This window comes from Mus pahari, chromosome 3, assembly GCF_900095145.1.
Source record: "Mus pahari chromosome 3, PAHARI_EIJ_v1.1, whole genome shotgun sequence".
Lineage (NCBI taxonomy): Eukaryota > Metazoa > Chordata > Mammalia > Rodentia > Muridae > Mus > Mus pahari.
Window position 1 is genome coordinate 144,587,261 of NC_034592.1, and position 16,030 is coordinate 144,603,290.

The 16,030-nt window shown below is 41.8% G+C and overlaps 1 protein-coding gene across 7 annotated transcripts in view; it reads right to left on the minus strand.

Moving 5' to 3' along the window:
- The window catches only part of Ptprt (protein tyrosine phosphatase receptor type T), a 1,084,881-nt gene that overhangs the window by 704,671 nt on the left and 364,180 nt on the right, over nt 1-16,030 (minus strand). For all 7 annotated transcript variants that reach the window (XM_021194826.1, XM_021194823.1, XM_021194825.1 and 4 more), the window contains exons 3-4: nt 13,009-13,280; nt 2,141-2,222 (exon numbers count right to left, since the gene is read on the minus strand). In XM_021194826.1, the coding sequence (XP_021050485.1) occupies nt 2,141-2,222; nt 13,009-13,280 (354 nt within the window). The remainder of the gene's footprint in view (nt 1-2,140; nt 2,223-13,008; nt 13,281-16,030) is intronic.

Below are 16,030 nucleotides of genomic sequence, written 5' to 3' on the forward strand. Positions count from 1 at the left end.
GAAGGAAGGAAGGAAGGAAGGAAGGAAGGAAGGAAGGAAGGAAGATGAAGCTGGGAGGAAGATGTAGATGTAGTATGGGATTCTGGGAGTAACTGGAAGGGGAATGAGATATAATAAAAATACATTATATTACATGTATGAGATTTTCAAAGAATAAATTAAAGTTTAAAAAAATGTCAGTCTGCCATGGATATTTTATCCTACTAAACTACATTTATTCGATGTCTCATGACCACATGGGAGAATGGAGAAACCCTCAGAGGTTATGTAGAAACAACTGGTAGGAATCTATGACAAAAGCACTCCCAAATTGAGGACCTGGCATCCCATCCAACTCTGGCAGTGGCTTCCTTGATTCCTAAGCATCCCTAGACTTTAGACTTCCAACCATATACTTATAGGTGTGATGTCATCACAGCTGCCTGTACCCAGGCTGGCCAGGAGCAGTGGCTCTTTGCTGAAACACATTCAAGTGTTACTGCATGGAGGGGAGCTTGAAGGAGGAGTGGTGGGCCAATGAAGACTCTTGATACTCTACCATGAGCACTAAATACCATGAGAAATCTCGCCCTACATCTGCATAGAGTTGATGAGTATATTTGAAATTATTTTTAAAGAATTAATAGGGTTTGTCTTTGTTATTGAAGTGTGTTTTTTGTATGCAGCAAAATGCTGGATCCTGTTTGTGTACCCAGTCTGTTAGCTTGTGTCTTTTTATAGGTGAGTTGAGTTTATTAATATTGAGAGATAGTAAAGAAAGAGGACTGTTGGTTCCAAGGCGGCTTTATGCGATTGTGACTCTCTGCTTTTGGCTTTGTTGTGTGATGCTTATTATATTGTCCTTTCTTTTTGGGGGGGTCCTCCAAAATACACTAGGGACCTGGGAGGTGAGAGACTCTCAGGACTCAAAGGGAGGGACCTAGATGAAATTCTAGACATTAGGGAGAGGGCACTTATAGAGCCTACTTCCAGCAGGAAGACAGGACATCAAGTGAGGGATGGGGTTGCAATCCCACAGTCACAACTCTGATCCATAATTGTTCCTGTCTGAAAGAATTACAGGAATGGAAACTGAGTAAAAGAAGGTCCAGTGACAGGCTCAAAGTGGGATCCAGCTCAAGGGGAGGTCCCAAGGCCTAACACTATTACTGATGCTATGGAGCACTCACAAAAAAGGGACCTAACATGACCGAACTCCGGAAGACCCAGTAAGTAGCTGAAAGAGTTAGGTGCAGATATTAGCACCCAACCAATGGACAGAAGCAGCTGACTCCTGTTGTTGAATTAGGGAGGGCTGAAAGAAGCTGAGGAGAAGAGCCACCCTGTAGAAGGACCAGCAATCTCAATTAATCTGGACCCCCCCCCCCCAGAGCTCTCAAACACTGGACCACCAAACAGGCAACATATACCAACTGATATGAGTACCCCAACAAACATACAGTAGAGGACTTCAGGTCTATGTTTATTCAGAGATGATGCACCTAACCCTCAAGAGACTGGAGGCCTCAGGGAGTTTAGAGGTCAAGTGGGGCAGGGGAAGAGGGGAAGGAGGTATGGTATGTGGAACAGTCAGAAGGTAGAGGTGGGATAAAATATGGAGTATAAAAATAAATTAATAAAAATTTTCAAGAAAAAAATACAATACATGACATTGTGAATTTCAAAAAAAAGAAAAAAAGAAAGAAAAAGGATGAATAATTTTGGAGTTCTTTTCCCTGTGTGTGAAGAGTGTGCTAATTTGCTCCATGTTTAATGTTGTCCTTTTCTGTTCTGTTTTGCTTTTTTTAAAAAAAAGACAATTGCAAAAGATTCTATCCAAAGGTCTCTAATCCTTCTACTTCAGTGGTCTGAATCCCACTAATAAACAATCAGGACTTTAGACTCCCTTAATAATGGAGAGAGATTCAGACAAATTGTTTTGCCAGTCTCACAAATTCCTGGAGATGCTGCCTGTTGAACAGGCCAGCCAAATTATGGATTTATTCAGAACTGATTGCTTTGTGCTGTGTGAGCAGTTTTGAAGGATTAAGAGCTAGTGAGTGAGCGATAGCTATGAGCTGAATGAATAGGATTTTGCAGCCTTGCGGCTACCCAGTCCGCCATGGAGAAATAATGTATCCAGAGAAACGAATAGACTTACTGCATGGATGAGCAAGGACCCGAACTTCGTCCACAGCGATGTAACCAGGATGACCTTTCAAAGAGACGGATTCAAATATCACCTGCAATATACAGGGCTGATGTCAGTTTCACGGAATCAGTTGTCTACATTCACCTGAAGAAGCCACCCTGACCCCAGTCACTTCCTGTGTCAGCTTCCCATCAGAACCAACCAACAAAGTCTTCTGTTAGGAGTGTACATGGTGCTTCCAAGTAACTTGGGTTTCCAAACTAGGCAAACAGTCCACATTCTGGTGACCAGCAAGAAAAGCCAGCCGTTTGGAATGGTTTAATGGATTTTTAGCAATAACACTGAGTCACAGCAACAAATAATCAGAACAAGGCCCTGGGCACCTCCTTCATTGTGGTTTCAAATGAAGTACAGAAGCCACTACTTATTAATAGCCCAACGTCCTTATTGATCTTGATGCTATTCTGCAATAACTTGGTCTTCTTCTCTGTGTGTGTATGTGTATTTGTGTGAATGTGTGAATGTGTATATTGGTATGTATGTTTGGTGACCAGAGACTAACCTCTGTTGTCATTCCTCAGGTGCCACCCATTTTGGGATTTTTTTTTTCTTTTTGGAGATAGGTCTCTCACTTGGCCTGGAATTCTCCAACTACACTAGACTGTCAGGCCAGCAGTTGCCTGTCTATGCCTTCCCAGCACTGGAACTAAGCACCTGCCTTCTTCCTACACGATGCTAGGGATCAAACTCAAGCCCTTGTGTTTGCATAGCAAGCACCTTGTAGGCTGATCCACTTCCTAAGGTTTCATAGTCTTCATTATGCCTCTTAGGAACAAGCAGCAATCTACCTGGTTGTATCCAAGAGTGGACAGAAGCAAGAATTTTTCTCTTCTCTAATCTCTGAGTCCCACTGAAACCTTTTGCTTCCACGTGGATTTTATAACTAAGCTTCCCCTGCCTTCCCTGTCCCCTCACTGTGGACAGGTGAGTACGTGTGCAAGCACCATCAGTACCGTTACGCTGCGAGTTCATACTCCCCCAAACTGCATCAGCTACATTCCCCAACACTCTGTCAGTAATTGTCTGTCAAACTCTAACCCTACAATCCTCTCCTAACCCTCCTCTCTCATGGGTGCCTTAGATTCACACAGTTCCTGGAGTCTGCACATTCTAGATCTTCCAACCCTCTCCGAAAGCCTAGGCTTCTAATCACCCGTGTCACGCTCTCTGTAAGACTAATTCCTTTACATCTCCTTTTAAACGTTGCCAAGACCACTGTGGACCTTCCCTCTCCATCCCTAAACCCTACCCAGTGTGCTTCTTGCATCTTCCTCTCACCCAAACCCAGAAGGCTCTACAGCCTCAAGAAGAGGAGAGAGGAGATAACTTCTCACTCCTTACGCCCACACCTAACCTTCCTTCACTCCAACCACAATTTCTGCATGCAGTCTCAGTATCTGACTGATCCCTGCTGCAGTGTCTAGAACCTAGGCTCTTCTTGGCTTGCTTTTGCTATTCTATATTTCCAGTCCCCACTCCTTTCCCTCTGACCTTAACATAGCTTTAGCTTTTCCTATTCTTGAAAAAGTACCTCTTTGTAGCAAGTTCTTCTCTGTGGCCAGTTGCATTTCAGTCACAGTTCTTAGTAGTTTAGTAAGCCATTCCTAACACTACATTGCTTCTACCATAAAATAATAAGCATAAAATCCCAATCTTTATTAAATATTCCTCTCAAGATTGTATTCATGACAGACACTAATATTTTAATTACTAAATCTGATGAAGTTCTCCTCCCCCTAATCTTTTCTCTTATTTTAAGAATGAAGATGGTGGGGCTGGAGAGATGGCCCAGCAATTAAGAGCATAGGCTTCTCTTCCAGAGATTCTGACTTCAATTCCCAGCACCCATATTGTAGCTCACAAACTTCTATAACTGTAGTTAGGTGGGACTAATGTCCTCTGCTGGTATGTAGTCATACATGTACACATAAAACTCCGAAATTTAAAAATTATATTTTTATTAGATATTTTCTTTATTTACATTTCAATGCTATCCCGAAAGTTCCCTATACCCNCCCTCCGCCCTGCTTCCCTNCCCAGCCACTCCCACTTTTTGACCCTGGTGTTCCCCTGTACTGGGACATAAAAAGTTTGCAAGACCTCTCTTCCCAATGATGGCCAACTAGGCCATCTTCTGCTACATATGCAGCTAGAGACACGAGCTCAGGGGGTACTGGTTAGTTCATATTGTTGTTCCACCTATAGGGTTGCAGACCCCTTCAGCTCCTTGGGTACTTTCTCTAGCTCCTCCATGGGGTCCCTGTGTTTCATCCAATAGATGACTGTGAGCATCCACTTCTGTATTTGCCAGGCACTGGCATAGTTTCACACGAGACAGTTATATCAGGCTCCTTTCAGCAAAATCTTGTTGGCATATGCAATAGTGTCTGGGTTTGGTGGCTGATTATGGGATATTTTTATAAAAGAAGAAAGAGGTCCCTTGAGGTCCAGGTGCAGGTACTTCCTGTCTTGAGTCCTAGTGTCTGCACCTAGAATTACAGTATCTACCACGTTAGGTACCTTTCAGGTGGAAAGAATTAGTATCCTATTTAAAATGTTAAGACACTTAAAAGTTCTTGTCATATTTAGGTCTTTTACTTTCGTGGTTATGTATTTTCTATTATTGGTAGTTATTGTCAAGGGTATTCTTTCCCTAATACCATTCATATAAAGGAAGGCTAATGATTTTTTAAATTTTAATTTTGCATCCAGCCACTTTGATGAAGGTGTTTATCAGCTGTAGGAGTTCTTTGGCAGAATTTTGGGGGTTGCTTATGAATACTGTCATATCATCTGCAAACTGCATTCTCATTAAATATATTTTATAATTCATATTACAAGCCTACTATAATCATTACTATTCACAGATTTCTGGGTCTCTACTTGGGCTCAATGGATACTACATATTTGGTTTTATATATATATATATCCTGTCATGCATTTATAGGCATCCCTTCTTCTCTACCCCTTTGGATTCTGGGCTTCCTCTACTTATCTTCTAACTATACACACTCACCCTTCCACCACTGCCAACTCATTGGTAATGTCAAGCCCAGCTCTGTGTCTTAAGTTATTAGTCAGAACACTAATCACCATCATGAAAACAGCCCATAGTTCTGAAATTCTACCCACATATCATTAAGTTGCCTCACATGCAATCTGTATGTAACAGCTATGAGCATATTTCAAATCTTCTACCTTACCTCCAATGGGACATCTCTCTAGTAATGCAGTGCTATTATATGGCACTTGAGCACATCTATGGGCTTCTACTTCAACCTCATCCCTTATTTTGATTCTACCATACCGTAATTTCTTCGATACATCCCTGCTTTCCCATATCTGTTCTTAGACAGATCATAGGAAGCAGTCATTTGTGGGTCAAAGCCAGGCAGGTATCAGTGTCAGTGTTTTGATTCAGCCTGTGATTGTTTTCCATATCTACCACTTTGATGGTATCCATAATGAACCTCCTGCCCTGTCTCTACTACTCAACTCAAACCTGTGATTGGACACCACAGTGGATGATGATATCAATGATAGGAAATATCTATAGGAAATCATGTTGTTCAGGCCAGTAGACCGAATGCATAGCATTCTCTGTTGGCCCTGGAGCTCTAAAAACTATACCAAGAGAGCAAATTAAGAATACGGCAATAGCTGTGAATGGGGCAGTTTTCTTGGTGGTAAGGTTTATCTGTGAAATCTGAGAGTTTTGAGAAATAATGAGGGGGGTGACAGCCACATAACAAGACAGCTGCTTCTGCTCTCAAAAAGTGTTTTCCTAAAATGATGCAGTCCTGTCCTTCAGAGAGAACTAACACGTGGTATTGTGCATGAGCTAAAACAAACAAAAGAAATGGCATCTCCTTTATTCTGCAGAAAGGAAAACTCATAGAAGTCTTTTCATAGAGAACCAGGTGTGTGTGTGTGTGTGTGTGTGTGTGTGTGTGTGTGTGTGTGTGTATGTGTGTATGGTGTGTGTATGTGTTTAAATAATTTAATGGAAAACCCAAAGTAATGTCTGTAGGAAAATTAAAAGAAAATAGAGAATGTACAAGAAATAAATTTCAAAAGAAATAGCAAAAAAGTATTCACACTGTGGAACAAAAAATGACAAATACAAAAATATGTTTGCTTTGACAACAAATATAAATGGGTTAAAATAGAGCAAAACAACCAGACTGTCTAAATAATCAAAGTCTAATTGTGTACTGTAAGATAAACACCTAAGGCAGAATGACTTAGTAACCTTACAAATCGCAAGTAGAACAAAGACACAATAAGAAAAATGTGAGCAGAACACAGTTGTTTCAAAAAAATAATGTGAATGTTTCAAAGTAGAATTTTAACCAAAATGGAAAAAGTCAACCATCAAGGAGACTAACTTGGTCTCTAAAACTCAGTCAAGAGACTTGAAAGAAAAATGATGATGGGGGAAAAGAAGATATTATCTTAAGATTTTATCCTATGTCTTGGTCTCTGACCAATCAAATGGAAAAAGCAATACAATAAATACATATTTTTTCTAAATGTGTTCATTTTCTGTTCAAATGCTCATGGATCTATAAAAAGATCATAAGCTGTGTTATAGTATAACACCAATAAGTCTCCTAGTGAACAAGATTGTGTAGGTTTAGTCTTTTACAGTTTTCTAATCAAATTTCCTAAGTTTTAAAAACATATACAATGTATCTTAATAACTATGTCATGATATGTTTCTTGCATTAACAAGAGTATAAGAATATTGAAAGCCAAATGACATATGTGGTGATATATATCCTAAAAGCATATCCTTTGGCCGGGGGAGTTTGGGAGTTCCAAAGAATTATTGATAGCCAAGAAAAGAAACAAATAGTCTCCAAAAATAAGTTTGGGAAATCATTTCAATAGAAAAAGTCATAAACTATAAAATAGGAATGATATTAATCTCTAAGTGTCAAATTCTTAAATGGCATGGGAGATGTTCAGTTAACTCAGAAGGCTCCTGTGCTCCTGTCATTCTGGGTGGCAATGACTGCCCCACCATTCTGCCTTGGTATGGAAGATGCTGATAATGGCTAGGCCTTAAGTACAAACACCACAAAGGTGGATGCCAGTGTCCTTTAAGAAAGAAGGGTCTGTGCAGGAACTGTCAATACAAAGATAATGGCTATCTTTGGTCATGAAAATGTGATAAGAGATAGAGGAAAGCATGAGAATATTCTAGAGCTGAATGTCTCCAGGGAGCATGATAGGAGGGAGTGGAGTGGGGTGGTGAAGTGGGCCACATGCCCAGAAGGGCAAAGGATACTGATAGAAGAAGCAGGGACCCCAGATGCAAAGATCATGGTGGAATGCGGACCCAGGTATCTCAAGCACCTCTGAAGGACACTGCTCAGCCTCAAGGCTGTGGCACAGAGCCTACTGTCACCTAACCACAGCTCATCTGGGTCCAAAGCCTTGCTGGAGACTTCATGGTCCAAATGTCAGGAGGGTAGAACTTATGCAGACTGGTTCAAACTTGCCCCTGTGCAGTTAAAACCTAGAAGTAACTCACAGGAAAGACTCATAGAGAATTACATTAAACTAAAAAAATGAATCATGCTGTACACGTTTGGGGGAAGGAGGTAAACATGTCAGGTCATGGCTTAAGAGACATGAGGTTTAGCTCTGATCTTTAGCAACCCTTCTGTAAAACACAGCAATGCTGGAAACGGAATTTGACTCAGTCCACAGCAACAGTTTTAAAGTGCTGCAAACATGTCTTAAAAGATAAGAGAAAAACATTGGCTTTTCAGAGTCTCTCTTAGGAAGAGTGCTCTACAGACACTATAGGGAAGACTGCTTAGAGTCCAATCAAGGGGCATTCTTTTCCATGCCAGCTCAGAGAGGCCTGTGTAGAAGGAAGAGCATTTGCTGTATAACAGAGATGGACGTCTCATGTGGGACAGGAGAAGGGCGGGATTCGAAGGGTGAAAGAGAGGGCATGCTGCCGTGACAACTCCCGAATTGTTACTGTCAACACTACATGTAGAGTGCCAACTGCCAGGAAGATCCTGAGAAAGGGACTGAGCTCCGGGGAAGACTTACGCCAATATCAGGCGGGTCCTTCGTTTCAAGGGTCTATGGGGCACTTCTCTGTGCTGAACAAAAGGCTATTTCATGCAGGCAGGAGATGGAGAGAAGAGTAAGCAGATGGCTGAAAAATTAGCAACAGTTTTATTTTCCCCCTCAATATTAGGGCAGAAAAGTAGAGAAACGCTAAAATATGAAATAGAATTGATATCACCCGGAAAGAGGCATAGATGAGAAGCATAGGGCTTCCCAGGCAGTAAATCAGCTCCCCCCACCCTGGGAGACAGCAATGTGGGGTGAGTGGGGAGGGCTGCAAAGGGATTTGTCTCACCTGGGGCCCTGCTGAAGGCCCAGCAGTCCAAAGCCCAGTCATATGAAAGATGACATTTTTGTTTATTACAGAGCTAAAGTCAATTTTAGGACTGTGAAATATGACTTTAATAAATGAATACACAAACCCATGAGGTTCAAAACCCAGCAATGCTGGAAACTGAATTTGACTCAGTCCACAAGCTCTATGCACAGGGCTGGAGCCTGAAAGTATGGAGAATTTAAAGAAAAAAAAAAAAAAAGCCTGTTTCACTCCTGTCTCTGTGTCTCCTGGGAGGTCCCCTTTCTCATTCTGTCACCTATGAGTGTGTATGAATCTGGGCAGAGGCAGGAATTTGGGCATATGTGTGTGCTTGACTGTGCTCATGGCCATGTGAGTGCCCAGGAATGACTAAGTGTACATAGAAGTGACATGTGCTTTTTCCACACTGCTGCTCTCAACAGACAAGTGGTTTGTCATCACAAAGCTCAGAGCAGAAGAAATGCAAGGATGCAGGAAATTGTTTGGAAGTCTCTTGGTGAGGCTATTTACCTCAGAAAAAGCACAGAGGCTATAGAGGCTAGGCAAAACCTAGGCAAAACCATGCAGTGTCTTTCTTTAAAGATGGCTTCCTCCCTTCTTCCATTTCCTTCTATGTCTGTTCCTTCTTCCTTCCAATCAATTCAAGCCCGACAAGCCTCCTCATATGGGATCTAGCTTAGCTCAGAGTGGCACCCATCCTGTTCTTTCTATCTTACATCCAAGACCCCTGGGATCCTAAACGATAGATGGCTGAACAATGGTCGTCACACAGCCAGGGAACAGCAGATTCCAAGAATAGGAAAAGCGCTTCCTCAAAACACAGGATAGCAAGCTCAGAGCTGGAGACCCCCAGGCCGGAAGGATGAGATTGTTGATTTACCAATAATGTCCCCTACGCTGGAAGATGGGATCTACTGCCACCAAATGCGGGGAGCTCTAGTACAGACTTGTGAAATACAGAAAGAGGCTTACCACAGGGCCACGGAAATGGGAGCTCATCAAAAATCCTTTTTTTCCTCAATCTCCATTAAAGAGCAGAGCAAATGGTAGGAGAGACCATTTTCTGTGTCAATTACCTGCTTAGTATACTTCAAGCCATGACCCTATTTTGTGTCTACTCACAACAGACTCTAGAAAGGGTCTGGTTGGAGCCTAAGGTCTCATTGAGAGTACTTGTGAGCTTATGGAGATGGCAGATGTTCATATTCAGCAGTAATGTAGGGATACCCTGGGGACCAGGGAACTTAAGTTGTGTCAGTAACTTGCTATGTGCTGTTGGACTCTGTAATATGTCTCTCATCTTCATCCACATTAGAACTCAGCAAACTAAAACATGGAAATCAACTTATGCCACCAGTCATTGCTACACATAAACCTCCATTGAAAGAATTACATCTATTCATTTTCATATTGTCTGCTTTCATGGCACAATTGCAGAGTTAGGTAGTGACAACAGAGACCTTGAGGCTTACCAAAGTAAAACATTTTCTGTCTGGTGCACCATGGAGATAAGTCAAAACCACTTCTACCAACATACACGCTGTAAACCTCTATGGACATAGATGTTGTGTAATCTAGCAATCCAACTGGTCCCCATGATGCTCAACAATTCACCAGGATGAGTGGAGTAAAGCAGGGCTATCTCAGATAAACCAGAAAACCAGGACACCACTCTCTAGAATACTACCTCTATGCTAAGATGGGGACATGCTAAATGCAGATGAAGGTCAAATTTCTACAGCAGATGGTAGATTTAATACCAATGCATAGATTTAATTCTGGCTCCCTAGTACCCTACTTGACAGGCTGTATTTCCTAGATGGAATATACCACAAAGCTTTCCCAAAGCCTGGAACACTTCTCCTACACTAAAGAGCATCTCGAAGAACAACTAGTGTGAGTTCTTCCCAAGAAGTAGCAAGAAGAACATCTATCCTCAGCCATGAACCCATTCAGGTACAAAACAAAAGGACACCCCCAAAGGCAACCTAGACACCTGGCATGCACTGGAGCAAGCTATGTCATATGAGTATTTTACAAGACAAATTGGTGATAAATGCTAAGCTGAACTGTTTGGATACCATACACAACCTTAATTTATACCATGTCTTGTAAATATGCTTATTTTTTGTGGTCAGCCTATCTGTACTCTTGGCTCTGCAGTGCTATGAGGAGCCTATGATAGGTGTTACTTACAAAGCACACAGTGGATGCAAATGTTACAACCTTGTAAATTGCAAATACTGTGAACTCTGAAATATATCTGACACTGTGAATGCCAGACCGAGGTTTGTGGACCTGGTACTACTTTAAAAACATCTTTACAAGGGGAGAAAAGATTAAAAAAAAATAATGAGGCCAAAGGCACCTTTCTCAAAACATCTACAATAAAGCATGCCCTTGTGTTAATGACACACATGTTAAAACTATTATAGTCTCCTTTTAGCCAATTTTCTTGGTAAGACATTGCTGCTCCCACAGAGAGAACAGGGCTCTGCCTGATATAAAATGAGTGTAGTCCACACTCACTTCCACAAGGCTCTGTCTGACTCACCTCTGAATTTCTGACAGGATATTTTATACTGTGCCTGTAACGTAAGCACTCAACAAATGGTAGGTACCATCATCAGCAGCAGCACCATCATTATCACTATCATCATCACCATTAGCATCAGCATCAGGATCATCACCATTCTCTTCCCTTTAATTCTAGAGGAATTACAGGAAGTGCCTAACAGAGGACAATGCAATCATTCTAAAAACAAATCACAACTCATTGGAGATAAAATGGGAAATAGATGTGACAAAAATGTAGGCTAAGTACTGAAGGTAATTGAGTATTAAATTCTGATTTTTAGTTTCCGAAGCAAAGAAGAAATAGAGCTGAAGCTGCCTCATTGATGTAAATAAGCAAGCTCAGGAGAAAAAAGCATTCCTAACCCTGATGGACTGAAAGAACTATCTACTGGGTGTGGAGCTCAGGGCCCTCTAAGAAGCCCTGGCCACTCATCTGTCACCCCTGGGATTATCTTCTGCTTCAGATACTAACAAAAGCTCCTCGAGATGCAAATTTGTGGTACTTTCTTACTTGAAAACCTACATCAGGGTGAATGCAGAATGAGGCTATATATAAGGAAACTCATTGGATGATGAAAATATACAATGGTTGATGTTGGTAAATGCAGAAAACAGTGGCTTTACTTTTAAAAAAAGGCACAGGATGGCACACTTAAACACAGGTTGATTTGATGATGTGGGGAATTTAACTGATGATGTGTTTAAGAGAAAATTTCCCAATAATTTTGACTTAAGCCTGTCTGGATTTGTACCCCCCACCACCACACACACACAAACATTCTGTAGATTGGTATGGATCTGCAGCCTTTCTCTTCATCCACACTGGGATAAGTATGGCAAGTGAGTATGGGGTTCAAAGCAAAACACAACAGTTTGGCATTGCAATGGCATGGTTTATTTTGATTTATATAAGTATTGGTCCACAAGGAATTAGGAGAACATGGTCCCTTCTTCCCTAGTGGTAGTTGTGAACCGCAGTGGCTATAGGACCTGATTATTAGCCTGGCCTTCAAACCCATGACTTGCATGCATGCTCTGCAAGTTCAGTTCCCTGTATATCTCTTCAGCAAGACATCCTTAAAGGACTTACTTTCTGCTGGGTGTGATTATATATACATCTGAAGTTCTAGCACTTGGGAGGCTGAGGCTGAAGGATTGATATAACTTTGAGGCCAACCTGGAATGCATTGTGGGTTTCAGGATACTCTGGGCTAGAGCATACTGACCTTGCCTCAAAAACAAACAAAGAAACAAAGAAACAAATAGTAGTAACAAAAGCTTGAAACAAAACAAACAAAAAGAAAAGGAGAACTTAGCTTCCAAATTTCTAGAATCTCCCACTCACCCTTGCTTCCTTCTGAGTCATCCACTTTCTGGAACATCTTCCAGTGCCTTGTACAACCTTTCTAGTGTTTTTTAATTGAGTCTTCCAAATTGGGCCTGGTTGTCCTCTCTTCTTAGAAACTAGCTTATTGCCTTTTTAGCCAAATAGACTCCACCTGACTAGTCAGCTTCTCTCTTTGAACCTCAGTCTTTTCATGTGTGGAATGCAGTTGTTAGTTTGTAAGAGGCTCTGGTGCCTGCATTCCTCTAAGTCTTAGGAAGCCACATGCAAGCTGCTATACTAGAACTGTTTATTTATACATTGGTCTCGTCCTGACGACCTCCAGGGAGGCAGGGGCTGTCCTAGCTCACCTCTAAATCCTTTTCAGTAAGTGATGAAAGAGTAAATGAGTGAGGTCCTTTTTAGACCTGTCCACTCTGGGAAAGGGAGGGAAATAAAGGGATGTAATTATTACCTGCTAGAAAGCCAGCCAATGTAAGGGCATACCTGGTAAAAATGAGGCCAGAAGGTGCTGATGGCAAGCTCTGCCTTCACCCAGCCCTCAGTGACGACGCCAGACACGTTCCAGACAGGGTTCCCTTGGGGTCCACCATTCACCTTCACATAGACATTCAAGGCTCCCGGGCTGGAGCGATCTCGGCTGGAGAAGTAGTAATGGAAGTCAATGCAGTGAGTGTCATTCTCCTTCAAGGTTGGCAGAAGAAGATGGGCTTTCTGGCCTGAAGCCCTTCCAGAGCTGTTCACCATCATGAAGGACCCTACAGACCCATAGTGGGAAACAGAGACAAAGAGAGAAAAATGTCCTTGTGAAACCTTGTTATACCTATACATGGTACCAAGAAGGGATATTGGGAATAACATCTTTTTAGGTGACAGGGTCAGGTTGACTCTGAAGAAGCCATATCCCCTCTAAGAGTCTGAGCACTTCCATTCCAGGGGCTAAAATCCCTACTCATGGTATTGGAAGAACAAGATAGATAGTTACTATACAAGAAGCATTTCTAATACCATACAAGGAGCATTCAACACAGTAGATTGCTTATAACTAAATGTTGGGCCTTGAAGGTTAAAACCCCAGCAAGAGAGTCAACTGCAGTCTCTGCAGGTGAAATGATTGCCTCATAAAAGCTTAGACCTGTGCTAGCCTTGGCAAACCCCCTATAGTATAGGAAGGTTCGGTGCATGGATGGGCTCCATCTGGAGTTCTGCACTCAGCAGGGGAGATTCCATATTAAAGGAGACAGGACGTGAATAGAGCATATCCGAGGAAGAAATAAATGCCAAAAAAAGTACGAGAACCTACTATCAGATGCTTAAGGAGGAATGCAAAGTGAGTGGCATTCACTAAGCTCTCAGAGACTCATATTAACATTAGGTATCTATTTGCAGAAAGTATAACTGCTTCTAAGCAGGCAAAAGGCTGTGTCCGAGGCAGGAGTGAGCCTCTTTTCAGTGTTGTGACAAATAGAAATTCTCTCTTATTCTTTACCCCTTTCTGGATCCAAACCCTTTGGCACTGACTTTATAGCTCCCTCTGTAGAACCAGAGACTATCCCTTGATCTGGGCTCCTTTATATGACTTGTTAATAGGAATCAAACAGATGTTTAATGTTGCCATTAGAGCTAGGCTTATCTTGTGGTATTTTAATTTTTGAGACACAGAATCTGGTGTCTCAGTTGGCTTGGGAGCAAGAATTAACATAAACAGAAAAGCCATGGGTAAAGAGCCAAGCTTTGACCCTTGAAACCAAGATGTATTGCTATGTGGTCAACACATCCAACCTGTATCAGTCAACCTGTGATCGATGTACAGATCCATGCGTGGAGGAATCAATGTTTACTGTTGTTTGCCATGGGTTTCCTCCTGAGTGTTCATACAAAATCACTGTGACATTGGCTAATTGATAAAGCTTTCCGAGAACAATATTCAGATCCATCGCTATGAAGAGATCCATCTTAGCTCTTTATGCGACAGCTTTTATTTATAACAACTGAAATTTGTGCAAAGTGAAATCAACTGCCCAGAGATAAAGTGAGACCTCACCACTGCAGGCAGGTTCTCAAAGCCTGCACCAGCCAGGCTATCTAACAGAATTTCACAATCAAGGGGGGAGGCGAAACTCAGCGACTTAAAAGTTGTATAATTCTACTGAATAAAATGTATCATAAAACACAGAAGATAAACTCAAATAATACTTCGATAAGTATTTTCCATCTAGAAAACTAGCATTGCTTTGAAATCTTATTGTGATCACTAAAATCTTCATTCTGGATGAAATCTAAAATCCCTTATCCCCAGGCAAAATGAACCACTTTAGTAGCCATAAGTCACCTTGCTCACTGTGATAGCAAAAGGACTAAGATCTGTAAGTTAATAAGGGCTGGGGTATCCGCATCTTGTAAGGGTTTTAGACAGTACAGACCATTTGCACCTTGTCACCTGGGTTCTGAACTAATTTACAAGTGGACACAGGCGGGAGATTATATTTAAAACCTTTATACAATTGCCCTCAAAGCTGGATTATAGAAAAATAAGTCTTGATGTCAACTTGGACTTCCAGCATGCCCTACATCCAAACATAAAAAGCCCTGTTATCTATCTCTAACCCAACTCAGATAACTAGAGACAGAACTATTCTTCAGGGATGACCACTGGGGGCATTTAGATGAGTTCATATTAAAAAAAAAAACATTTTAAAAGGATGCCAGATGACAAGGAAGAAACAGCGGTCAGATTATCAGTGACCTACTAATCAGAAAACTCAGTCAGCTCCTGGTTCACTACCCAGTGGAAGTAGACCAAGCATCATCAAGAGTGTGAAGAACCCTCCTTCATGACCTGGAAGTAACTGACGGTGAATGGAAAGATGTCTCCCTATTACAGAAGTTACCTAATTATTATAAGCTGCTAATGAGGTAGCAAGGAAGAAAGAGCTGAAATTGAGGCTCAGAGATAAGACTGAACCAACACCCATGCCTTCCATTAAGAGTCTACATGCAGGCTTCTGATTGGTCTCCTTGTCAGATGACTTATGGCTCACAAGTTTCACAAAGAGTGGTGGGTTGTCTTTGTCACTGAGAGCAACAGTTTATCTTGAGGAAGAGAGACAGCCTGAGTAGCGAAATGTCTGGACTCTCTCTGTCCCAGGTTGTATGATGGCTTGCATATATACTCAGCTCTTTAGCCACCTGCCAAGCCATACCATTAGGCATGTATCTGCAGCTTCTTATACCCCACAGCAGAGAATGTTAGGAAATGGTCCTTCTACAGGCTCATGCCATCATTTCTGTTCATTCTAGCTTCGGTAGCTGAGCAATCCTGCCAAGGATGTGGCATTCATCCTATTTAATGAAGCCTCATATACAATTCTGGACACAGAGACAGAGGAAATGCCCAGTCTCCCTATGTTGTTCAGAGTGGCTACAGGACTGAGTTTCAAAGCCATTGGAGTATGCTGTGTACCTGCTCGATGTAGGGTCCTTAACAACTGGCTTTTTCTCATGCCCA